This window comes from Acomys minous (assembly GCF_964271855.1).
Source record: "Acomys minous genome assembly, chromosome: 2".
NCBI lineage: Eukaryota > Metazoa > Chordata > Mammalia > Rodentia > Muridae > Acomys > Acomys minous.
Window position 1 is genome coordinate 133,667,109 of NC_140484.1, and position 19,789 is coordinate 133,686,897.

At 55.7% G+C, this 19,789-nt stretch overlaps 1 protein-coding gene across 7 annotated transcripts in view; it reads left to right on the forward strand.

Annotated features, from left to right (window-relative positions):
* The window catches only part of ARAP1 (ArfGAP with RhoGAP domain, ankyrin repeat and PH domain 1), a 63,669-nt gene extending 44,164 nt beyond the window's left edge, over nucleotides 1-19,505 (forward strand). For 4 of the 7 annotated variants that reach the window (XM_084772938.1, XM_084772939.1, XM_084772941.1 and 1 more), the window contains 23 exons: nucleotides 430-515; nucleotides 1,882-2,064; nucleotides 3,193-3,367; nucleotides 4,703-4,837; nucleotides 6,598-6,733; nucleotides 7,035-7,137; nucleotides 7,925-8,120; nucleotides 8,414-8,465; nucleotides 8,559-8,722; nucleotides 8,815-9,027; nucleotides 9,312-9,417; nucleotides 9,828-9,975; nucleotides 10,060-10,146; nucleotides 10,230-10,298; nucleotides 10,517-10,634; nucleotides 11,784-11,897; nucleotides 12,101-12,246; nucleotides 12,743-12,775; nucleotides 15,581-15,663; nucleotides 16,886-16,936; nucleotides 17,125-17,188; nucleotides 18,532-18,681; nucleotides 18,926-19,505. In XM_084772938.1, coding sequence (XP_084629064.1) covers nucleotides 430-515; nucleotides 1,882-2,064; nucleotides 3,193-3,367; nucleotides 4,703-4,837; nucleotides 6,598-6,733; nucleotides 7,035-7,137; nucleotides 7,925-8,120; nucleotides 8,414-8,465; nucleotides 8,559-8,722; nucleotides 8,815-9,027; nucleotides 9,312-9,417; nucleotides 9,828-9,975; nucleotides 10,060-10,146; nucleotides 10,230-10,298; nucleotides 10,517-10,634; nucleotides 11,784-11,897; nucleotides 12,101-12,246; nucleotides 12,743-12,775; nucleotides 15,581-15,663; nucleotides 16,886-16,936; nucleotides 17,125-17,188; nucleotides 18,532-18,681; nucleotides 18,926-18,943 — 2,630 coding nt within the window. In that variant the 3' untranslated portion in view covers nucleotides 18,944-19,505. Of the gene's footprint in view, nucleotides 1-429; nucleotides 516-1,881; nucleotides 2,065-2,777; nucleotides 2,966-3,192; nucleotides 3,368-4,702; nucleotides 4,838-6,597; nucleotides 6,734-7,034; nucleotides 7,138-7,924; nucleotides 8,121-8,413; nucleotides 8,466-8,558; nucleotides 8,723-8,814; nucleotides 9,028-9,311; nucleotides 9,418-9,827; nucleotides 9,976-10,059; nucleotides 10,147-10,229; nucleotides 10,299-10,516; nucleotides 10,635-11,783; nucleotides 11,898-12,100; nucleotides 12,247-12,742; nucleotides 12,776-15,580; nucleotides 15,664-16,885; nucleotides 16,937-17,124; nucleotides 17,189-18,531; nucleotides 18,682-18,925 lie in introns of those variants that run through there. The other 3 variants (XM_084772937.1, XM_084772942.1, XM_084772943.1) reach the window with 3 other exon arrangements.
* The last annotated feature ends 284 nt before the right edge of the window (nucleotides 19,506-19,789 follow it).

Consider the following 19,789-nt stretch of genomic DNA (forward strand, 5'->3'; position numbering starts at 1 on the left):
GCAGGGGAGCAGGGACAAGGTATTTGTATCTACACCGGAACAGCTGATGGAGTGGAGCAGGGATTTGCATGTCAAACCAGTCTGTTGGTGGCTCACGCCTTTAATCCCAGCACTCAGGAGGCAGAGGCAGGTGGATCGCTGTGAATTCGAGGCCAGCCTGGTCTACAAAGCGAGTCCAGGACAGCCAAGACTAACACAGAGAGACTCTTTCTCGAAAAAAACCGGAAAAACAAAAAGAAAAATAAAAACAAAGCAGTCTGTTGGTAGGGAAAGTGGCCTGGAGGGCCCGCTGGGGCTGGAGGGAGGCCTGGTAGGGAGTGAGCAGTGGGTGTGTGGCTAGACTCTGGAGCTGCAGACTAGCTCCAGGCCTGCCTGAGGAGCTCACGGGAAGGGGAGTACCCAAGTAACTGTGTCTGGCCCTCATCTCAGGGGAGCACCGAGGCCTGGGTGCCGGAGTGTCTAAGGTGCGGAGCCTGAAGATGGACAGGAAGGTGTGGACAGAAACACTCATCCAGGTAGGCACGCCTTGCCTGTCACCCGTGCTTGGGGGTTTCCTCTCTCGACAACCATCCTCCAACCCCCGTCTCACTGACCTCAGAACGTTGGAGCTAGCAGAGCTCCGCAATAGTCTAGTGGGGTGGAGATTTTGGAAAAGCCTGTTTTTGGCAAAGTCAGCAAACTGACCAGTGTGCTAAGAATGTTTTTACAGTTTTAAAGGGTTGTAAAAAAAAAAAAAAGATTTGACAGATTTGTATGTGTCCCATAAAAAACTAAACTACTTATTATTTGACCTTCTAGAGAGTTGCTGACCCTGATATAGTTCAGCTGTTGCCCTGTGGAAACTGAAGGCCTGGATTGGGCTATAAAGGGCCTGAGGTTACCCTGCCACTGCATACTGACCACCCAGCCTGCTCCTTTCCACAACATGTCGTAGCTGAGCTGGGGGTTTCTCTACCGTGCACACCCACCCCTCAGAGCCTCTGAGCTTTCACCGCACCTGAATTCATGTGCATAGTGTGTATATGGTGCATGGTTTGAGGCATGCATGGGTACATAGGTTTAGACCTATGCACTTGAGCTTCTCTGGTGCCTGCATGTGTGAAAGTTGTTATGGGGAACCCAAAGCAGAAGGCCAGAGCAAGGGACCTGCCACCCAGGGCCTTACGGCTAAGTCGGGAAGATTATAGCATATCCATTTCCCACACTGTGTGTTCCCATGCCCACGCTGTGTGTTTGGGGCACCAGTGCTGAGAGTGTTACTTCTGTTAACGAATTGTCTTTCAGAATATACCTGAGTTAGGATTACCCAGGATACAGATGAGGACAATAGAGGCCCAGGGAGGGGAAGAAAAAAAAAAAAACCTGAGTGAGTCCGTAATGGCAGGGAGTATTTCTGCTTTGTCCTCTGCTGTGACTCTGGCACTCTAAACAAGTGGGTGGGGAGCCCAGGATGTGCCTGTGATAGGGTGAACAGAGGGGAAACATGGACTTGCCTGTCAACGCTGCCCTACCTCCTCACCTCATCCTCTTCACACCCAGAGAGGAATGTCAGGAACAGATAGATCCCAAATTGCTACTCACCCTATTGGCTGACGCACTAGACAGCACCCCCTCCACTGGGACCTCCACAGGAATGCAGAGTTCCAGATGTGGGGCTGGGTGAGACAACAGCGAGCCCCCCCAGAGACCAGGCCTCAAACATTCTATCAGACTGTCTGAGGCAATCTGGGCTCAGAGCCCAGGGCCTCGAGCAGGAGTACTGTGGCCGCCAGCAGGCCTAGCTGCTCCTGACCTCCCCTTGGGGAAAATGGGCGTGTGGCCTGCTTGTCTCAGGACCTCTCATTGTCAGCTGCCCCTCTCACCTCTTGCCCACACCCGCAGCTCTTCTTACAGCTGGGCAATGGCCCTGGGAACCACTTCTGGGCCGCCAACGTACCCCCGAGCGAGGCCCTGCAGCCTAGCAGCAGCCCCGGTGCCAGGCGATATCACCTGGAGGCCAAGTACAGAGAGGGAAAGTACCGCCGCTACCACCCACTCTTTGGCAACCAAGAGGAGCTAGACAAGGTGAGCGCACCAAGCCTCTGGGATTCTTGACCCTTCTAGTCCTTGCGTTGTCAGGGCCCCTGGAACCCATCTCTTTCTTGCTGTGGCCCCTGTTCTTCTATCTCAACCCAGCTCTTGCATCAGCTTGTCGGGCTGTGAACAAACGGGGAAATCGAGGCCCCAGAGGGCAGCAGGGCCTGCCCAAGGAAAGCTAGAACAATGCAGGGAGGAGCTGGGCTTGGTTCTTGGTCCAGTGCCATGTCTTTAGCATCTGGCTGCCTCCTCCTGATTCCTCCGTCTCCCGCACCCTGTCCTGTCCCTTCAGAATCCTGCCAAACGGAGTGAACTTGATGGGGATGCTATTTCCTGTCAAGCTCATGAAAAACAGCTGGACGGCTCTGACCCACCCCGTCCACACCCCACTCTAGATGAGGCCCCATATGGGCCCCAGGCTCCAGAAGATTGGGAACCTAAACTTGGACACTGAGCTGGCTCAGCCTGAGTAGAGGACAGCTTGCTTGGCAGCAGCGGGATGACATTTGTGACCTATGGGTGTCCTTCGGCTTTTCCTTCAAGCAGCCCTCTCCGGGCAGGCTGAGTCCCAGAGCTCTGTGGAAGCCAGGCCAACACCTCCCCAGGACCCAGGCGTCCAGCCTTCACTTTAGCCCCAGCCCAGTCTGGCCTACAAGCCAGAAGGGTGGTGGCTCCTATTGGAGGGCTGGCTCCTATTGGAGGGCTGGGCAGGCAGTGAGGAATTCAAATGTGGGAGGAATTAGCTACAACCCCTTAGCCCCGCCTTCTGCCCCCGCTACAAGGCCAAGGGAGCCTGAGATCCTCCGGGGCTCCTTGCAGCCTGACCAGCAGCTGTGCCCCAGGGTCCCGCAAGGTGAGGCCCTGTGGCTAGGACCCCAGCCTTAGCTGGGTAGCCTCTGCCCAGCCTCCCTGGCTTGGCCTTCCTCTCATCTTTTTCTGACTCGCGTTCCTTTCTTTTCTTCTCTTCTGGCTTCCCTGAGCCATGATCTCTTTCACTCTTGATCCATCCAGATTTGGGTGACTTCCCCTCCTCCCTTCCTCCCACTTCCTCCCATCTCCCATCCCTACCCCTCCATCTCCTGCTCTTGCTTGGATTGATCCTCCCCTCTCCTCTAGGCCCTGTGTGCTGCAGTTACTACCACTGACCTGGCCGAGACCCAGGCACTCCTGGGCTGTGGGGCTGGGGTCAGCTGCTTCTCAGGGGACCCAGCAGCCCCCACACCCCTGGCTCTCGCTGAGCAGGCCGGACAGACGCTGCAGATGGAATTTCTACGGAATAACCAGAGCACAGGTGAGCGAGCAGCCAGTGTGGCTCTGTCCTTCTCAGGTAGCCCGGAGTCCCGCCTGGCAGGGTCTGGTCTTTTGGAGAGGTTTACAGGGGTGCCAGTGGGAACCACGCACCAGCTGAGAACATGGATTTGTGGGTCACTCCCAAGCTGTGATTGAAGCTCCTTAGTGGCCCCTGGGGCAGGAGCATGGAACTTGGGGCTTGTTTGGGGGAGGGGTCAGTTGACACTTACGCTTTGTATGGGGTCCCCCCTTTTGTGTCTGTGTCTCTGTGACTGTTTATCTGTGTGCTCTGCCCTGACTTAAAGTGTGGCTTCCTTGTGGTCCTGTCTGTCCCAGGAAGAACCTTGGACCTGACCAGGTTCTCTTTCCTCACATTGGGAATGTTACGGCTTTGGGGTTTGTGTATGTGCAGTGGGTCTGTGTTGCCGTGGCAGAGGGTGTTGCCATGTGTGTGACCTCCCCAGAAGCCTTGTCCTCTTGTTTGCTCAGTCTGGGTGGAGCTCCATCACAGACCTGGGTTGGGTCCCGTTTGGCTCCCGTTCTTGGGGTGGGTAAAGAGGGGGTTGGTAGGGTGAATGGTGTTGGTTATGGCCCAGGCCTGGTTCTAGAGGCCACATCCTAAGGCTGAGGGTGGGGCTCAGCATCTAGGGCTCTGGGCCTTGGGCCATGGGTGGGTGGGGTGTGCTGGGTTGGAGAGAACCCAGGTGTTTAAGGAGGCGCAAGAGACCACCCAGCTGGCTTGGGCTAGAGAGCACGGCCCCTCATTGCTGAGCACTGGCATCAGGTGACCTCATGGACCTTTGTGCTGTCTAGGGACTGTCATTGAGTTGGCCCAGAGTCCCCCTTCATTCCAGTATGCTTGCGCTATGCCCCCAACAAGGAGTGTAGAGCAGGCTTGGGAGTCAGGGAGGCTTCCTGGGATAGGAAGGACTAGATGCTGGGCCTTGAGAATGGAGTGACAGTCCTACTGGTGGGCAGAGGTGGAGATGTGGCTTTTCAAAACCCTGAAGGGCCAGGTGGTGGCGGCGGCAGCGCACGCCTTTAATCCCAGCACTCAGGAGGCAGAGGAAGGCGGATCCCTGTGAGATCGAGGCCAGCCTGGTCTACAGAGCGAGTCCAGGACCAAGGCTACACAGAGAAGCCCTGCCTCGAAAAACAAAACAAAACAAAAAAACCCCACAAAACCCCAAGGTGCCAATAGGAGACTGAGGGTGCTGCTAGGGAGCTGAGGAAACAGGGCTGTGACCAGAAGAACATGAGCCTAGGTACCTTGCCTCAGAGGGCGCCTGGAGAGGACACCAGCATGACCACCAACGTTCTTTCCCCCACTCCAAAGAGGTCCCTCGGTTGGACTCAGCGAAGCCCTTGGAAAAGCACTACTCAGTTATCCTGCCGACTGTGAGCCACAGTGGCTTTCTGTACAAAACTGCTTCTGCTGGCAAGCCTCTGCTGGACCGCCGTTCCCGGGAAGGTAGGTGCCGCATCATACCCACCCAGGCACATGGTGTGCCAGCCTGGCTGCAGGGCCAGGGAACAGCTGGCAGACCTGAGCATGCCAAATGGATTCTGGAGGATCCACCTGGAAAGTCTCTTGGATATGGCCTCGGGTGCTTGAGAAAGGGGCTGGTCGGGGTGGGGGTTGGGTATGGCATTGCAGAGAGTTTCCTTGAACCTCAAGTCTGTAAGGAGCCTCTGTTGGGTGTGGTCTTGGGCTGGGCATCTGGCGTATTCCAGATGTGGATGAAAGGCAGTTTGAGGACTTGAACTTGAGTGCCATCCCTCTTGGATCTCAGCCGTCTTCCATTTACCCCCTGACTCGAGTTACAGCCTGTAGTCCTTATCGATCACCCAAGAACTACAGTCAGCTGGCTGCCCACCCTCTTACAGCATAGGCGCTCCTCCCCGGATTCTGCTCCAGCTCTGTGATTTCCTTGCTTTGTCACACATGCCAGATTCACACCCACCAGGAACCCGGATTTGCCGATCCCAAATGCTTTTCCCAAATATCCCTTAAAATGTCATAGCTGCGTGGATATCCCGTCATTCCCAGCCATGCTACGCCATGTCACCCTCAATACTATCTTTTTCCCCCTTACCGTTCCACTGATTGTTCAGTCTTTTTTACCCGCTTCTTCTTTCCGAGTCAAAGTCTCTGTGCTATCCAGAGCCTGGCTTTGAACTCCTGGCCTCAAGTTCCCGTCTTGTCTTAGCTTTCTTTGTAGCTAAAGCTATAGGTAGTGACACCACACCTAGCTCAGCTGTCCTTTATTGTGTACGTCTGTATACATGGTACCTGCTGTAGCATGAGCATCCGGGGAGCACTGTACCCAGCAGGAATGGGACACCCGTCTGCAGAATGAAGGAGACTTCAGCAGGCTACTGTGCTTCTGGAGAGCACATCATGGGGACAAGGCTTGGAGACATAGTGCCCTCAGAAGGCAGGTGTCAGGCCACACAGACAGCTTGAGGAACAGCATGCTGGGGGACGTGGAGGCTGCTGTTTACAGCCTTTCTCAGAACTCCTTGGAGTAACCCAGATAAAGCCCTATGACTCCCAGACAGTCTAAACACTCTGCTGTTCCTGGTCCAGTTCCCTCTGCCTGATAATGTCACTTATGTAAGCCCTTGAGTCATCTTTTTCACCCTGGGTACCAGGAAGCCCCGAGCCACCGTGAGGCTAGTGCCGCAAGCTGTAGAAGCCTGCCTGGCAGTGGGGCCCTGTTCTCTTACCTTTCATGGCTCAGATTCCCATTTGTTTCCTCTGGGGGTCTTGAGCATCCTCAGAGCCATTGTAAGAGTGATCTGACAAAGGGGAGTGGGCACTGGGTGGGCCCCCAAGGCTTCCTATGCTATTGGAGCTGTAGGCAGAGGGAGCAGCATGGGCAGAAGCTGGGAGTGGCCAGAGGCCGACTGAGGGCAGACCCATGCTGAGAGACATTGCTGCCCTGAAGACTGGGGGCAGCATGGGATTTAACATCTAAACAGAAGTGGGATCAACACTCCATCACTCTTGGCCTCTAAGCTGGAGGGCAGAGTTTCATGAGGAGGCTAAGGGGCGAGGTGGGGGACCATGTGCAGGGCTGCAGCTGGGCTTATGCAGGGAAGTAGAGGTAGAGTAAGAAGGAGCTTCTAGGTTGGGTGGGAACAGGGACCCAGAGAAAAGGCAGGAGTGCTTTTCAGCTAGCTTGGGGCCCCCGTCTTCATGGTTCCTCTCCCCCGACTTCTCCCCAGAGTTCAGCAGGCGCTGGTGTGTCCTTAGTGATGGGGTCCTGAGCTACTACGAGAATGAGCGGGCAGTGACACCCAATGGGGAGATCCGGGCCAGCGAGATTGTATGCCTGGCAGTTTCCCCTCTGGACAGTCATGGGTGAGTACCTTCCCACCCCACCCCTCCAACCCGGGCCATAACCACAAACTACCAGTGCTGTGAAGTCTAACCTCGGATTGGAGCAACAGGGACATAGGCCCAGAGAAGGTCCATGCAACAAAGAGGGACTATAAATAAAACATTGACCTTATCTCGTGAGGCTGCAGCCCAAGGTGATTTGTCCACCTATCTCTCGGGGGTGTGGGGAAGGGTACCCCTAAGGGCAAGGAGGAGGAGGGTGTGTTAGTTAGTGGGGGCAGGGTTGGGCTAGGTGGGTGAATCCTGGTTTGTGCGTTTGCAGCTTTGAGCACACCTTTGAGGTGTACACAGAGGGAGAACGGCTGTACCTGTTTGGCCTGGAGAATGCAGAGCTGGCTCATGAGTGGGTCAAGTGCATTGCCAAGGTGGGCCTGGGTTAGCAGGATGGGGATGTGCTAGAGGTGGGGGGCGGGGGCAGAAGACCTCTGGCTGAACCCTCAAATCCCAGCTCTTCCAGTTCTGATGGAGCAGGATCTGGCTGTGGGTGTACCAGACTCAGGACAGGCCTCTCGTGTCAAGGGCAACAGACATTGCAGTCCTCGGGTACCTAATTGGCTACGAGGGGCAAGATTTGGGGCCATTGTAGCATAGACAGTGCTGACTCCAGGAGAGTGAGCTTCTTGCAGGTGTGTAATTAGACTAGAGGGAAAAGCAAGGAGGCTACAGAGGAGAGGCCTGCCTTAGAGACTAGAGCCAAGTGCCTTCTTGTGCCTTGACAGCCTGGGCCCCTTCATTTCTCATTACCTCATCTGATGAGCTCTCTATGCCTGCTGAGGATCAGTGCCCAGAGCTCTGAGGACCCAAGTGTAGTAGTCTTGGGTCTTCCCAAGTCTGTCGTTCCTATGGGAGTGGTACAGACAGACTGAATCCAGGTGCTGTGGGCATATCCAATGCTACAGCACATGGCTAAGGATGTGGGCACTGTGGGAACACAGAGAAGGGACATCCCAAGGGAAGGACACATCCAAATGGGTACAAAGCAGGACATGGTCCCAGAGTTCTGTCATTGTGCTGTGTTCTGCCTTAGAGAGGAGGAGAGGAAGTGGTTAAATGGGAAAGCGCTCCCTTACCCATCATAGGCCAAGGAGCATGGGTGTCTCCAGTAGCCTGTGCTGTGCTTACGTTGTCTCTCTGCGATATTTCCCCAACCAGGCGTTCGTGCCTCCCCTGGCTGAGGACCTGCTAGCCCGGGACTTTGAGCGTCTTGGGCGCCTACCCTACAAAGCTGGCCTAAGCCTCCAACAGGCCCAGGAAGGCTGGTTCGCCTTGGCTGGCTCTGAGCTCCGGGCTGTTTTACCAGAGGGGCCCTGGGAAGAGCCAGTGCAGCTCCGGAAACTTCAAGAGCTTTGTACGTGGACCCTAGCCTGGTTCCCCAGTCTCTAGATCCCTTGTCCCATCCCCCACCTCCGCCCCAGCCCCAGCCCCAGCCCCAGCCTCAGCCCTTAGCCCTTGTCTGCAAGTCTGGATTCTATTATGGCCTGACCAGGCGACCCAGCCTGCCCTCCATATCCTCTCCTGTTCTTGGACTACATCTCAGCAGCCCTTTAGGTTGGTGGGTGGAACCCAGGGGTGAGACCCAGAGGGCCTCAGAGGGGAGCAATATGGGGGTCCTAGGCCTCACCTTGACTGGTCCTTCCATAGCTATCCAAGGAGACAGCGAGAACCAAGTGCTGGTGCTGGTAGAGCGGAGGAGGTGAGCTGTGGCTTCCCTCAGGGTCCTGGAGAAGCCCAAGGGCAGGTGGGATACAGGGATAGGCAGGTGGGACAGTGACTGTCTCTGGTCCAGGACACTGTACATCCAGGGTGAGCGGCGGCTAGACTTCATGGGTTGGCTAGGGGCCATCCAGAAAGCAGCAGCCAGCTTGGGAGACACACTATCAGAGCAACAGCTCGGGGACTCGGACATCCCAGTGATTGTGTACCGCTGCGTGGACTACATCACTCAGTGTGGTGAGCATGGCCACCGAGGCCCAGACACTCCCTTGCCAGCCCCCCAGTGCCCAGGATCCCTCTAAGAAAGAGCGGTGTAACTCCTTCCCCAGGATTGACCTCCGAGGGTATCTACCGCAAGTGTGGTCAGACATCTAAGACGCAGAGACTGCTGGAGACCCTGCGGCAGGACGCACGCTCCGTGCACCTGAAGGAGGGAGAGCAGCACGTGGATGACGTCTCCTCTGCGCTCAAGCGCTTCCTGAGGGACCTGCCTGATGGGCTCTTCACTCGTGCCCAGCGCCTGGCCTGGCTGGAGGCCTCTGGTGGGTCCTGCTGCCTGCATCCAGCCTTTGTCCACCCTACCTCGGGACGTCCCCATCATACTCTGGACAAGGCTTGCCACAGCCCTCCTGCCTACTGTACTTCTTGGCCCTCTAGTCACACTCTGCAGAGATGGGGTTGCATAGAGGTGGAGGGTGGTGAACCCCTTGTCCCTGCTAGGAGCCTTGGGAATGCTGTCTGCATCGTGAGAGGCAGAGTGGCTGGAATGGGGGAGGGGGGGCTATTAGTGATCAGGTTCTAACCTGCTCCATCTCCCCCCACCCAGAGATCGAGGATGAGGAGCAAAAGATCTCCAGGTACCGAGAGCTCTTGGTGCATCTGCCCCCTGTCAACCGGGCCACTGTGAAGGCCCTCATCAGCCATCTGTACTGGTGAGGGGCTGTGTCAGTGTGAGGCTTTGGGGGGATGGGTGGGGAAGGTTCTTTTACTCCTACCCTGGCTGACTGCCCTGTCCTGGGAATCCAATGGGCCTGAGGACCACCCAGTGACTGCCCTGTGTGTGTGTGTGTGTGTGTGTGTGTGTGTGTGTGTGTGTGTGTGTGTGTGTAGCATTTGTTAGCTTTAGGCCAGGTTGCTGAGGCCAGATCCCCTCACTTCCCAGTCCTACATCTTGTCAGGACCTGAAATGTGCGTCCCTTTCACTCCTTAATTATGGTCCACCCTGTCTTCTTTGACCTCAGTCCCTTGGCCAGTCTTGTGCCTGTGGGGAGTTGGAAAGATGGGTAGGAGGAGCTCTGGGCCAGGCTCCCCAGTTCAAGATCGCCCTTTGTCCTCTTTCCAGTGTACAGTGCTTCTCAGACACAAACCAAATGAACACACACAACCTGGCTATCGTGTTCGGGCCCACGCTCTTCCAGACCGATGGGCAGGACTACAAGGCTGGCAAGGTGGTGGAAGACCTCATCAACCACTACGTGGTGGTGTTCAGTGTGCGTCCCAGCTGGGATTGGGGGCTAGGGAGAAGGGGCAGTGAGGGGGGTGAGGCTGGGCAGTGACCATCTGGCCCTTCCCAGGTGGACGAGGAGGAGCTGAGGAAGCAAAGGGAGGAAGTCACAGCCATTGTGAAGATGCGAGTGGCCGGCACTGCCAGTGGGACCCAGGTGCAGGCCAGGGTTTGGGTAGGCTTGGGCTGGCTGCTAGCACTGCTCTCCAGACCCCTAGCTGAGCCCTGTCTCTCCTGCAGCATGCCGGCGACTTCATCTGCACTGTGTACTTGGAGGAGAAGAAGGTGGAGATGGAACAGCATGTCAAGGTGTGTGCTGCTGAGCCAGGCTGGGCTAGGGTCAGGCACAGGCACAGGTGGCCACTGTGAGGTGTATGAGGATCCCCAAAGATAGACCTGTTTGCATCTCGGGGTTCAGAGGACCCAACGAGGAGTGGGTTTGGGGACTGAGTTACAGGAAGTTGTGGCCAAACAGAAGCTGCTGATGCATTTGGGGGGCTGACTGGTCCTTTCCTGGGTCTGGGCAGATCCCAGCATCCATGACAGCAGAGGAACTTGCCCTGGAGATCCTCGACCGCCGCAATGTGAGCATCAGGGAAAAGGACTACTGGACTTGCTTTGAGGTCAACGAGAAGGAGGAGGCAGGTGAGTGGCCATGGAGGGCCTTTAGCCCAGCCTTCATTCATCCTGCCCTCTGTAGTTCAGGAGCCAGAGGTTTTGGATGGCACTTTCTGCCGGCACACTGATGAAAATTGTGCTCTCTGTGCTGGGGGTGACAGATAGCTAGTAGGCCTGGGTAATGATACTAATAGGGCTGATAGCGGACAGGAAAGCTTTCCCAGGTGGATTATAGGATTATAGGGTGATGTTATTCGGGTAAAGAAGATGGGGGGTAGTGATCGTACAAGCAGGTGGCTGTGATGGTGAGTGGGCTAACTGAAGCTTTTATGGTGAAGGGGGCGGGGTTGGAATGAGAGTTGGGAGTGTGTGGCTGACGTAAGCGCCAGCTGTTTTTGTTGAGTGGCAAGTGCTAGGCCGAGGAACCGGGCAGTGGTCTCTTTGCTCACAGGGGTCAGGCTGGTAAGGGCTGGAGATGTTAATACCAAGATCACTCCAAGAAATAGACAACTGCCACGGTGTTAGCTAACTGCTCTAAAGGAAAGGCCCAGGCGGTCAGCAGAGCCTATGACAAGGCTGATGGTTTTGAGGTCCCTGAGCCTGCTGTGAGGAGGAGGAAGGGCTACTTGGTGAAGATGGCACGAGCACTCCCGGAAACAAGAAAACCTCCAACACGGACTGGGCTGGGCCTTCCAAGAGCTGAGGAAACCCAGGGTGGGGTTGGACGTGGAGTCAGCCACTCTGGGGCCTGGTGGTAATACAGAGCCATCGGTGGGTTAGTGACAGAGCTTTGAGAAAACGCTGTTTGCTGCTAGACCGGGAGAGCTGTGACAGGAAGTTAGAGTACATGCTGGAGGCCACTTGAAGGTCCTGATCTTAATCTAAGTGGAAGCCAGACCGGTGGGACAGTGCAGAGGGACACACTAGATTTGACCCGTGAGGATGGAAGGAACCAGAGTATTTCTGAGCAGGGGCAGCTTCTTGGGGACACATGGGTGACAGTACAGGCTTGGTTTTGGTTATAACTAGATGTGACATGCCGGAAGCTGGCTATGGGAAGGGATGATCATAAGGATGGTGTGCCATGATGCTGTGTAGGTGGCATGTGTCCATGTGCTTGCCCTTGGTGGTGTTAGGCTGTGGGGACTGGGTGACAGTGGTGTGGCCTCTTCACAGAGCGGCCGTTGCACTTTGCGGAGAAGGTACTGCCCATTGTGCATGGGCTGGGCATAGACAGCCACCTGGTGGTGAAGAAGTACCAGTCCATGGAGGCCATGCTGTTGTACTTGGGTAAGTGGTACCCATAGGGGATGTAGGGATGGCTATGTCCATTTAGAAGCAGGGTCGGACCTGGTGGCACCAGGACCAAACAGTTCAGGTGGAGGAGGCTAGTTGAGGGGAGCTGGCATCCATGGAGTCTGGGACATGAAGTGGGGTGTTGGGGTCAGGAAGGTGGGGTGGTATGGCCCGTGCCCACTCCAGTCCTTCCCTAGCCAGCCGTGTGGGTGACACCAAGCATGGCATGATGAAGTTCCGGGAAGACCGCAGCCTCCTGGGTCTGGGTCTGCCCTCGGGCGGCTTCCACGATCGCTACTTCATTCTCAACAGCAGCTGCCTGCGGCTCTACAAGGAGGTCCGGGTAAGCTCTGTGGTGGACGCTTGTATCCCATATGTGCTCAGACACTCAGACACTCAGACACAAACATGGCCCCGTTGGCTTGCAAGAGAGAGAGATCCCTGTCTTAGGGTCTTGGCAGCACAGTGGCTGATGATAGTGGCGTAGTCTCCTGCTGTGACCCTGAGTAGCCCCTGAAAGCCTCTGTCCCCGTGAGGCCTTATAGTGAGTGATTGACACCACCGCGGTTTCCCTCTGAGAATATGTTTGCTCCATGACGACATTCGGGAGCTGTGCCCAGGCCTGCTTTGCCCCTAGAACCCAGCCCTCCTGGTCTGCTCTACCTACCCACAAGCCAGGTGTTCTCCTAGACCAGACTCCTTGGCACCCCATCCTTCCGTACGCAGATGCCCTTCCATCCCCCCCCCCCCCCCACCTCGCACTTCATACCACCACATAATCTGTCCTGGCTTTAGACTGGGACGATGTCTCTCCATAACCCTGCTCCTCTATCAAACAGAGCCAGAGGCCGTGGAGCGGGGCCCCTGAGACCGTGAGTAGCTGTGGGCCAGCTGCCAGCTGCCAGCTGCCTTACACCACCTGGGGCCAGGCGAGCAGCTTAGAGCTTGAGGACGCAGGCCGGGCTCCCAGTTCTCTGCAGGCATGGTTCCCCGTCTTCTTACCAAGTCACCACCTTCACCCCAACCCCAAACCAGGAACTTTTCCTCGATAGTATACCTTGTTGGAATGATACTAGACTTTTCCATAGTACTCAGAGAAGTAGTTTTGGAGCCAGTATTAGGGACCCCAGGGTGCGTTAGGACTGTTTTATCTGCTGTTACTCAGAACTCCTCACCTTCCCAACTTCAAGTGCTGGGGCTGTCTGGATGCCCCTGACCCTGTTGACCCTGAGATGCTAAGCTAGGACAAGAGGCTGTGACACATTCTTTATCGGGGATGGCTGTGCTTTCCCAGTCTCCCTAGCTGGTGGCCCAGGTTTCCTTTGCCACCCATGAGAGCCGCTCCACTCTCGTCTTAGGGTTGCTCAGCCTGTAACTTCTGTCTGGAGGTTGCCTGGGGCTCAGGTTCAGGCGAGAATCACCTTCTGTGGTGCGCTGTGGGTACCACCTTTGCCCCAGGACATGCAGAGTGCATGCAGATGGTTATGCAGAAGAGCAGCGGAGGCGTGATGCCAAGCACAGTTCTAGCTTGAGGTCGTTCAGTGATTCCAGCCCTTTCTTGCCCCTTACACACAATCTGGACAGATCTGGCTGCCATGGAGGGTCAGACGGAACAGCATCTTCATCTCCGTTTCTTTGCCCGCTGTACCCTCTGTTACTGCTGCCCGGATTCCTGGCAGGAACCTCCACGTCTTCTCTGTGTGGGTCTCTCCGTCACTCTGATCCTGTTCACCCCTGCAATCAGCCCACAGGGCTCCAGAGTATTATCTCCTCCGGTCCTCCTGGAGGTGCTTCCTTAGTCTTGTAGAGCAGGGTGAGGCCATCTGTGTGTGCACCCCAAAAGGCATCTGCTGACCTCTTGGCATGGAGAGGAGAGAAAGTCTGATGGGCTTTGTCTCTACTCTACTGAGAGCAGGAAGTCATCTTTTTCTAGGGTGAGAAGAGGCTAAGGGACTCGCCCAAGGCTACTTTGCTTGGGGGCAGACTAGGCCTAAGGTTAGGGTTAGGGTCTGTGCTTCCGGCTTTTGTCCTTGCAGTTTAGAGCTCCAGGGTGCAGCGAGGAGGCTGTCAAACGTTAGCAGGCAAAGCTGTCCTCACTCCAGCGCCTCCGTGCCACTGGAGTGTTGGCGATTCTGACATCACTTGGTCTTTGGAGCCACAGGAAAGAATGTTTGAAATTAGGATAGTCTCATACCAAGAGGGTTCTGTGGCCAGTCAGTCTCCATCCCAAGACCTCCTGCTGTTTAAGACCCTGGAGTACATGAGAGAGGCATATTCTAGAAAAATCATAGTACCAGCATGACGTACCATGAGCATACATTTTATTCTCCTTGTTCAGATTCTTCGCCTCCCATCTTCTTCCAGATGCCCCACCCCCTCCCCTCTGCCCTTACAAGAGCTTCTCTTGTCCCAGCATGCATCCTGTCTTACCTCCCAGTCTTTCTTCTGACTTCTTCAGTGCCTCGGCCCTGCCTCTGCCTCTTGGTGGGCGGATCTTCTTCCCCCCCCCCCCCCCCCCCCCGCCCATGCCATGTCCCGCCCATATCTTGTTTTCCCCCATAGCCACCTTAGCTTTATTGTTCATCCCACGTCTTGATTCTCACACCTGTGGCCAGTGTCCCAGGCTATTTGGGACATGTTGTGATTGTTGGCTGAGGTGTGCTCTCTATAGAGGAGCTGGGGCTTCTTCATCAGGACTTAGATCATTACACAGTCTCTGGCCCATATCCCTGAGGTGACAAAGAAGGAACCTCTTGTTCTGAGATAGGTCATCCCCTCTTGTCCTGCTGAGGAGCCATGCCTAGGATGGCTGGGAGCAATGGTGGGGACCATGGCGGAGATAGCTCTGTTTTGAAGCCCCACTTGCAGTTGTAAATACACCTCCCTCCCCTACCGTCCTTCCTGGTGCCCTGCTGGCTCCAGGGGTGCCTGGTAAGGGGAGGGTGCTAAGCAAATGGCTCCCAGAACAGGAGGAAGCAGCCTCTTCCTTGAGGGTCATTGCTCCTACCCCCTCTGCCTTCGAGCCAGCCTGCTCCTTCCAAGCCCAGACCCATATATGCAGAGGTGAGGGCCAGGCAAGTGTGCTAATAGTCTGGTTCCCCACCCTGGTATATGGGTCTCTCGCTTCCTGTCTTAGACCATTGGGAATTTCTCCCTCTGGCCTATCAAACAGAACAGCCATTAAGCTTCAGCTTGAGTCATTGAACTTCTGATGGGGCTGAAACGCTAGTGATTGCTGGTCCCCAAGCTTCTGTTCACACCGTCAACCCCGGAGCCTCCATGGGCCAGAGAGGCTCAGAGTGATGACTGAGACAAATGCAGACCCCTGTGGGCAACCAAGGCTCTCACACAACCTGGACCTGCCTCCTCCGTGCGTTGTGGAGGGTGGCACCCAGAGAGAGTCAGGCCTACGCTGCAAGTTGAGTCTCTAGTTTGACCAGCAGCGGGGGCTGGGATTCATTGCCCTGCACCTTCCAGCTGGGGACTGAGGGTTGACTGTCTGATGCTACCGCAGAGAGCAGCGTCTTTGGCTGGTCAATCAACAGGGAGGAGGAGCCCTGTTCCAGATGTCTAGGTGCTAGGGCTGGGGGATGGGGGCTGGAGGCAGACGACCTACTCCTGACTGTACCCTCCTGACTGATGGAAGTGTCCCCCTGCCCCCTGCCCCCCCCCCCCAGAGTCATCGGCCTGAGAAGGAGTGGCCTGTCAAGAGCCTCAAAGTCTACCTGGGTGTAAAGAAGAAGCTGCGGCCGCCTACTTGGTAAGCCAGGGCTGAGGTACCAGGCCTATGGCAGGACCTGCGGGGGTCTCAGAACTAACGGGAAGGCACAGATGGGGTTTGTGGTTTTATAGGGGATAGTGTAATAGTTTTGTAGTTGGGGGGTCCTCTTGGCCAGCAGCATCACCTGGACATACCATAGAAGCACAGATTTTTTTTCCAGGTATCTCCCTGGGCCTCCTGAGTTTTGGGTTCAGTGAGTAGGACTTAGGGCTCAGTGTTGCCTCAGGCTGTTCAGGTAACAGTCCTTGTTCATGTTTGAGAATCACTAGTCTGGGTTGGAGTCTTGCCACCAGTGCTGAGGGTGTGTGTGTGTGTGTGCCTGTGTGTGTGTGTGTCTATGTGTGTCTGTGTCTGTGTGTGTGTGTGTCTGTGTGTGTCTGTTTGTCTGTGTGTCTGTGTCTGTGTGTGTGTGTGTGTGTCTGTGTGTCTGTGTGTGTCTGTTTGTCTGTGTGTCTGTGTCTGTGTGTCTGTGTGTGTCTGTGTGTGTCTGTGTGTGTCTGTGTGTCTGTGTGGCATGATAGTGAGTGTCTAGATGAATACACTTGTCCATGTTCATGTGGAGGCCATAGCAAGACTTGGGGTGTCTTCTTCTACCGCTCCCTGCTTTATCCTCTTGAGACAAAGTCTCAATGAAGCTCTTGGGACCCACTTGCCTGTCTCTGCCCGACCCCCCAGTGCTGGGGTTTCAGGCACCCACATTCAACACCCAGCTTTTTATGTGGTTGCTAGGGATTCAAACTCAGGTCCCCATACTTGCAGAGCAAGTACTCTTATCAAGCAGTCTTCCAACCCTGAGTACGTTTTAGTAAGTTGAAAAGCAGTGCATGCCACTATGGCTATTAGGCACTGCGGTCACGTGATGTGATTTTTAAACTTTCCCCTCATCTGTTGGCTGTGCCTGGCTGACTCTGGTTCTTGTGTGGGCTTGGGCAGACATGGGTACAGTTGGGCAGTGTTTTTGTTTTTTGTTTTTTGTTTTTGGTGCTGAGGGTAGAACGCAATATCTCAGGCATGCTAAGTACACATATCATCACCAGCTCAGGCCGAGGGTTGGGATGGGGAGAGAAGAAGGGACACTGGCCTCTGTGCTGCACTAAGGGGGAAAACCTTGGCTTTGCCTCTACTCTGCCCAGGCTTGTGGGCTCTGCCCCACAAGTCTTGGCAAGTGTCAAGTGACACCTTCCCTGGCTCTCCCTTGCAGCTGGGGACTCACGGTGGTGCACGAGACAGAGAAGCACGAGAAACAACAGTGGTGAGCCAGGACCCTCCACCCCCCACCCCCCCCACCCCCGTTCTAAGGCCTGGGCCGAGGGAGACGGACAGGATCAGGATTGAGGGGCCCCCCTCTCTGCCTAGCTCTCTGGCCTATGGGGAGACAGGGCTGGCAAAATGCTCAATCTGCTAGGCCGTCTGCAGCAGCCTGACCTATGCCTTCTGCAGGTACCTCTGCTGTGACACTCAGCTGGAACTCCGGGAGTGGTTTGCCACCTTCCTCTCTGTGCAGGTATCAGATGCGGGGGGGGGGGGGGGGGGGGTGCGGGGGAGGGGGACGGACGGACTCCTTAACAGGCTCTGTCGCAGAGAATGGGAGAGCAGCAGGGAGAGGGTGTCACAGGAATTAAATCTCTGAGAGAGCACAGGGAAGTTCACCTGGAGGGGAGTGGTTCCCAGGCAGAGGAGACAGCGGATCCAGAGGCCTGGGGGGGGGGGGGGTGAAAAAGGAAAAGAAGGCTGCTTATAAAAGAAAGCATTTGATTTGGGGGCTCGTGGTTCCACAGAGTTGGGGTCCACAATCATCGTGCTGGGGAGCATGGCGGCAGTCAGGCAGCCATGGTGCCGGAGCAGTAGCTGAGAGCTCGTACCTTGTCCATATGCAAGGGAATGGAAGGGAGGGAGAAGGGAGGACAGAGGGGGGAGAGAGAATTGGGAGTGACAGGAACTTGAAAGCCTCTCACCCAGTGACACGCCTCCTCCAACAAGGCCCCACCTCCCAATCCTTCCCAAACAGTTCCACCAACTGGGGACTAAGTATTTAAATCTATAAGCCTATGGGTGTCATTCTCCTTCACGCCACCACGTTCAGCACTTGGTAGAGGAGAAGCCAGGAATGGCAGAGGCTGGCCCTGCAGTGGGGTCAAGGGCACATGCTAAGACCTTGAGACCGGACTCAGGAAGCTCAACTAGACTTTTGAGTTTCAAGTGAGTTAAAACTGGTGTGTAGGATTGAGCCTGAGGGGGCTGTCTTGGCTCCCTCGGCCCCTGTGTGCAGGGAACAGAGCCTGAAGGGCCACACCCATGGAGAAGACGTGCTGCAGGGGCTGGGTGACCACCCCTGAGCCAGAACAAAGCCAGAGGCCGCTTAGACTTGAAACAGATGAGTTAGAACAGATGTTCAGTAGAGAGTGCAAAACTATTTAGGGAGAAAGGAGTCAAAACCACCAAGGCTCTGGGCTGCGATCTTTCCTGCAGTTACATTCTTTTTAACTCTGAGCTTCCTGGTATAGGAAGACATAGATGGAAACAGGGTGGATTCTGTACTTCTTGGTTGTTGAGAAGAGGAGGCCCAGACAGTGCCTTCTAGAGTTTTCTTGATGCTGTGTTCTTAGGGAGGTTTGTGGGTCCAGAGATGGGGAGTCGTTGAGTAATCCAGTTGGCCGGGTTGTGCTGGAATATGGTCATTCATCTGCAAACAGCTGCTTCTCATATCAGCCTTGATCAAAGCTGAGGGCGTCAGCTCAGTTCCTAGCCGGAGGCTTTTCTGAGAAGGGGTGGGCGGATCTGGAGCTGAGCCTGAAAGCTGAGGTGTGGCCCAGACCTTAGCACTCCTTTCCTGGTTGTTCCCCCCAGCATGATGGCCTGGTGTGGCCCTCAGAGCCCTCTCGAGTGTCCCGGGCAGTGCCTGAGGTCCGGATGGGCAGTGTATCACTCATCCCTCTGCGGGGTAGCGAAAATGAAATGCGCCGGAGCGTGGCAGCCTTCACTGCCGACCCCCTTTCTGTAAGTGGCTCTGCCTGTGGGCAAGGCTGGGTGGGGGACCTGGCTGGGTTCCTGCCTTCACTAATTTCTCTCAGAGACTGTCTAGGCCCCTTCCCTAGGTTTCTGCCCCCCACCCCCCATCCCCCACCTCTGTCTGTCCCTGGGAACCCCAGCTGCTGACATTTCTGCAACTACTTCATAGCTCCCTGCTTCCTTTTACTTGCACAAAACACTAACGGGCTCCGGCCTTCTGTGCTCCCTACAGCTCCTCCGTCATGTCTGAGCATAGGAGTCATTCTGGCTCTGGGAGCCTGTGACCGCCACCAAGAAGCCTTCCCGTCCAGACACCCTCGTGCTCTGTGTGCTTGGTGTGAGCCAGCAGGACACACGGGGAAACCATGCCCACATCCTGACTGCAGCACGGGCTCCTTGGCTGGGCAGGAATGGCCCAGCAGTGGGGTTTTCCCAGGAGGGGGTCCCTTCCCTGCTCTCCAGACATGCAATGCTCCTGACCTGGCTTGCTTGCCCAGGGTCACTCTCCTTGAATTTGTGGGATTGGAGAGATGGACAGAAATCAGGAGCTGTGCAGGAGAGTCTTACGGGCTTGGGCGCAGGGAGCCCACCCCATCCCCACAGGCTGATACTCTGAAAGAGCTCTTGGAGGCCGGCGGGGTCTGAGAGGGAGCTCATGGGAAGAAGCTTCTACAAGATGAGAGCTGGACTTGGGGATGTCCACCCTCTAGTGGCCTGTGCTAGCAGGGAGGCCCAGACTGTGGCTGTCTGTCACCTCTTCTCCACTTTGGATACTTTTTGATAATATAAATATATCTGTATATTTTACCCTATGGTGCTGAGGCCTGCGGTTGTCTGGGGGGGGGGGGGTTGGTGTCCTGGGCTAAGGGTACAGTTGGTTGTGAAGCTGAGAGGCAGAGGCAAGTACTGCTGCTTTGACGCCAGAAGCCTGAGTTCTGCCCTCTGCGTGGTCACTGAGCTATTTACTCGCTCCTGGCCTGGCAGAGGCCTGGCCCTGCCCTGCGCCTCTTGTGCCACTGTGCAGCCAGGCTATGAAATTCCTGATTCAGGACAAGGCAGACCCCAGCTAGTCTGAGCAAAGGCCTAGATCTGTATG